The 4,370-nt window shown below is 52.4% G+C and overlaps 1 protein-coding gene across 1 annotated transcript; it reads left to right on the top strand.

Annotated features, from left to right (window-relative positions):
- The first annotated feature begins 171 nt into the window (after positions 1-171).
- NHLH1 (nescient helix-loop-helix 1) lies at positions 172-4,070 on the top strand. The gene is made up of 2 exons (XM_007459926.1): positions 172-453; positions 3,496-4,070. Exon 2 carries the CDS (start codon positions 3,669-3,671, stop codon positions 4,068-4,070), a length of 402 nt encoding a protein of 133 aa, XP_007459988.1. The 5' UTR covers positions 172-453; positions 3,496-3,668.
- The last annotated feature ends 300 nt before the right edge of the window (positions 4,071-4,370 follow it).

Here is a 4,370-nt window from a genome sequence, read left to right as displayed (position 1 = left end):
GGGCCGGCCCCACCCCCAGCTCCCAGGGGGGTTCCCAGATCCCTCTGCCAATGGCTGCCTGGCCTCACTGTTTAATATTGATAAGGGGGGGGCCTGGGCCAGCCAATGGAGAGCTGGGGGTGTGTGTGTGTATCTCCATATATATACATAGGGCTGGGCCAGCTCAGGTGTGTATGTGTCTGTGAGCGTGTGGTGTGTGTGTGCGTGTGAGTGCGGGTGTCCCCAGTACCTGGCCAAGCTCACCCCCTCCACCTGGGCCCTATATCCCCAACATGTGCACCCCTCTCCTATGCCCCGGAGCCTGTACAGCCACGCCACGCTGCCCCGGAGAGGTCTAGAAAGCTGGTCAATAACTTTGCAGACGGATGAGCTCTGAGCAGCCAGAGGAGACTGGGGCTGTCAACGCTGCCCCCCTGTCCTGCCAGCTTGGATCCCCTCACAGGCTCCTCCTAGGTAAAGGGGAAACCAAAGGCTGGGGAGGGGTGGGCGTGTCCCTCCCACTCTCTGGCTCAAGTCCCCTCCCAGAGCCTCCCTTTAGTTTTCTCTCACGCTGTGTCTCTCTCTGTCCCTGCACCTCCCTCTTCCCCACTTCTCCCCTTTGACTCTTTGTGCCTATCTATTCTCAGTCGGGTTGGGGATGGCAGAAGTGGGGCAGGAAGTCCTATCCTGGATGCTTGGAATTCTGATCCTCGGAACCTGCAACTTTGAAACCAGAAGTGGATTTTGGGGTGAGGACTGTCTTGATGGGTGAATAGAAGCTGCTGCCAGGACTGGAGCTGGGGAAGACAGTGGGTCCAGGTGGAAATGGGACTGGGGTCAGATTGGGAGCAGAAGAGGGGAAGGGAGGGCCAAGTGATCAGGGATGAAGGAACATGGGGACCAGGCAGAGGGAGAATTGGGCCGTGATAGATGTGCTGAGAACCCCGTAGCTGAATTCCTGGGTCATGGGGGTAGGGAGTTGGTGCACTAAACACATACTGGGAGGTGCTGACTTCGGGGCCTCCCACGCTATTGCCATCCATCCCCTCGTGTTCCTTTGACCCTGGAATATGCGGTGTGTTCTAAATTTCAGCACTCACCCCCTTCTGTTTTGTGTTATGGCTGTGTGCATACATGCTGTCAGATGTTGATGATCTCACACCCCCAACCACAGAGCTTACTGTTAGTGGACTACTCATTTGAGCCTGTTTTCTGCATGGTGGGGCGGGGCAAGGCTGGGGAGTCCTGACCCCTGTGAAGGTGTCCATCAGGCAGGAGAACCCGGACTGGTGAGGAAGGGGATATGGTGATTGCGAAGGAGCCTCTGTGCTTCTGTTTCTGCCACTTAAGTCCGGCTGAGCTCACAGTGAGTGGCCCACTGTTCCCACTTGACATTCCCCCACAGCAAAGCCCTTTCCCCAGCCTTCCCCCAGACCATGTTCCTGCTGCCTCTCCCTGATTTCCTCTGGTCCCAGGGACAAGCAAGCTTCGCCAAGCCCCAAATGGTGGCCTCCAAAATCTACCCCTATCCGTCTCTGCGCGCCACATCTGAACTGGCCTTGGGCTGAGGGAGGATGTGGAGTGGAAAGCTGGTTATGTTCCCTTTCCCCAATCTTCCTTGCAGAGTTGCCAAAACGGCCAGGGAATGGCAAGGGTTGAGGGTGTTGAGGACAGAGCTGGAGAAAGGGACTGTCCTGAGCAGGGGGATTGTGGCCAGAGGAGATACCTCCCCCTGGTGTATCTGGTGTCTGCAATGGTCCTGTTGTGGGGTTTGGGGGCTGGGAGGGACTGAACTGGGCAGCTGTGCCGAGCTCCACATGCCCCAGTCCACTCTACAAAGGGCAATCTGCGTGTTTATCATCCTCTCCCCTCCACACATACACACAGAAGCAGCCAGGGTAGAGACGGGCCCTGGGAGGGAGGGGATGGCAGGGCCAAGGCTTGCAATGCTCCCCTCACAACTGGGAAAGGTTTAGAGCCACAGCCAATCTCTCTTGCAGCTGTGGCTCCAGTCTCACTCAGTTCCCCCCACCCTTTTTAATTATTAAAAACAATTTATTGTGATAAAAACATATAACATAAAATTTACTATTTTAAGTGTACAGTTCAGTAGTGTTAAGTATATTCACATTGTTGTGAAACAGAGCTCCAGAACTTTTTCATCCTGTAAATCTGAAACTCTATACCCTTTGAGCAACACCTCCCCCTCCCCACCCTCCCCTCAGCCTCTGGTAAGCACCATTCTACATACTGCTTCTATGAAGATGAATACTTAGATATATCATATTAGTGGAATCATACAATATTTGTGTTTTTGTGACTGGCTTATTTCACTTAGCATAATGTCCTCAAGGTTCATCCATGTTGTAGCATTGTGACAGGATTTTCTTCCTTTTTTAAGGCTGAATAATATTCCATTGTATGTATATGCCACATTTTCTTTATCTGTGTATCTATTGATGGACATTTGGGTTGTTTCCATATCTTGGCTATTGTGAATAATGCTGCAATGAACATGAGGGTGCAGATATATCTTCAAGATCCCAATTTCAATTTCCTTAGACATAAACACAGAAGTGGGATTGCTAGATCATATGGTAATTCTATTTTTAATTTTTAAAGGAACCTGCATACTGTTTCCATAGCAGTTGCACCATTTTACAATCTCACCAACAGGGCAAAGGGTTCCAATTTCTCTCCACCCTTGCCAACACCTGTTATTTTCTGGTTTTCTTTTTTTTTTTTTTTGATAGTAACCATCCTAATGGGTATGAGGTCATACATATCTCATTGCGATTTCGATTTGCATTTCTCTGATGATTAGTGATGTTGAGCATCTTTTCATATGTTTGCTGGTCATTTATATATCATCTTTGGAGAAATGTCTTCAAGCTCTTTGTCCAGTTTTTAATCAAGTTATTTAGTTTTTTGATGTTGAGCTGTGGGAGTCCTTTATAATATTCTGGATATTAACCCCTTACATCTATATGAATTGCAAATCATTTTCCCATTGCCTTTTCACTCTGTTAATTGTGTCCTTTGACGCACAAAAGTTTGTAGGTTTGATGTAGTCCCATTTGTCTGTTTTTGCTTTTGTTGCCTGTGCTTCTGGTGTGACATCTAAGAAATCATTGCCAAGTCCAATGTCATGAAGTTTTCCCCCTGTGTTTTCTTTAGGAGCTGCAGTTTTAAGTCTTACATTTGGGTCTTTAATCCTCTTGCTCAGTTTTATCCTGACCCTGTCCTTCTCATTGCTTCTTCTCCTTTCGAGTTGCCGACTTTCTGGATCTCTTCCCTTCTCTCCATCTTTCCTCTTACTCCTTGACACCATGGCCTCCTGCCTGTCTCTCCTGCCTCACTGCCTCCACCCCTCCCCATGTTTCTGTTGTTCTTTCCCCAAGCTTACAGTACCTCCCCCTCTCCAGCCCATCTTAAACCTTCCTCACCCCTCCCCATCTCTGAGCTGTCCCCTCCTTCCTCCCTCTGCCCTTACCAATTTCCCCTTCTCTCTTCCAGGCTCTCGACCAGAACGCTGACCATGGCACCCTGAAGTGGCTCTCACTTCCTTGAGCTCAGTGGCAGACCCCACCACCCCAGGCCCTTCCTGCCCCTCCCGAAACCAGCTTTCAGGCTCCCAGAGGGAGGGGTGGGGAGGGGATCCTGATCTCTCAGGGCGAGGGGCATCCATCATGATGCTCAACTCAGACACCATGGAGCTGGACCTGCCTCCCACCCACTCTGAGACAGAGTCAGGCTTCAGCGACTGTGGGGGCGGGGCGGGCCCTGACGGGGCGGGGCCAGGGGGGCCGGGAGGGGCCCAGGCTCGCGTCCTGGAGCCAGGGGAGCCGGGCAGGAAAGACCTGCAGCACCTGAGCCGTGAGGAGCGCCGGCGCCGGCGGCGCGCCACAGCCAAGTACCGCACGGCCCACGCCACGCGGGAGCGAATTCGCGTGGAAGCCTTCAACCTGGCCTTCGCCGAGCTGCGCAAGCTGCTGCCCACGCTGCCCCCCGACAAGAAGCTTTCCAAGATTGAGATCCTGCGCCTGGCCATCTGCTACATCTCCTACCTGAACCACGTGCTGGACGTCTGAACACTGCCTGCCTCCCGCCCTGGATTCACTCCTCTCCCCGGGGCTTCGCTGGGGTCCCTCCTCACCGCTCACTGCTTAGAACGGCCTCTCCTCCCTGAGCCCCTGTACCTTGGCATAGCATGTACCCACTGGCCCCGGGCCCAGGCAGAGTGCCCAGTCTCGGTCGATTGGTCGAAGGAGACTTCCTTTTACTCATCCAGGCACCCGGAGGGCTCTTCTCTTGGGTACCTTCTACAGTTTGTGGTTGGGACCCAGCCGGTTAGAAATGTTTTTGCTTGGGTGGTGGGTGTACAGTCTTCG

This window comes from Lipotes vexillifer, unplaced genomic scaffold (assembly GCF_000442215.2).
Source record: "Lipotes vexillifer unplaced genomic scaffold, Lipotes_vexillifer_v1.1 scaffold2036, whole genome shotgun sequence".
In the NCBI taxonomy this organism is placed as follows: domain Eukaryota; kingdom Metazoa; phylum Chordata; class Mammalia; order Artiodactyla; family Lipotidae; genus Lipotes; species Lipotes vexillifer.
Note: the sequence above shows the minus strand (reverse complement) of the source record. Positions and strands in the feature narration are given on the sequence as shown.

Coding starts and splice junctions, on each gene's coding strand:
- NHLH1 (XM_007459926.1), top strand. CDS start 3,669: ATGATGCTCAACTCAGACACCATGGAGCTGGACCTGCCTCCCACCCAC.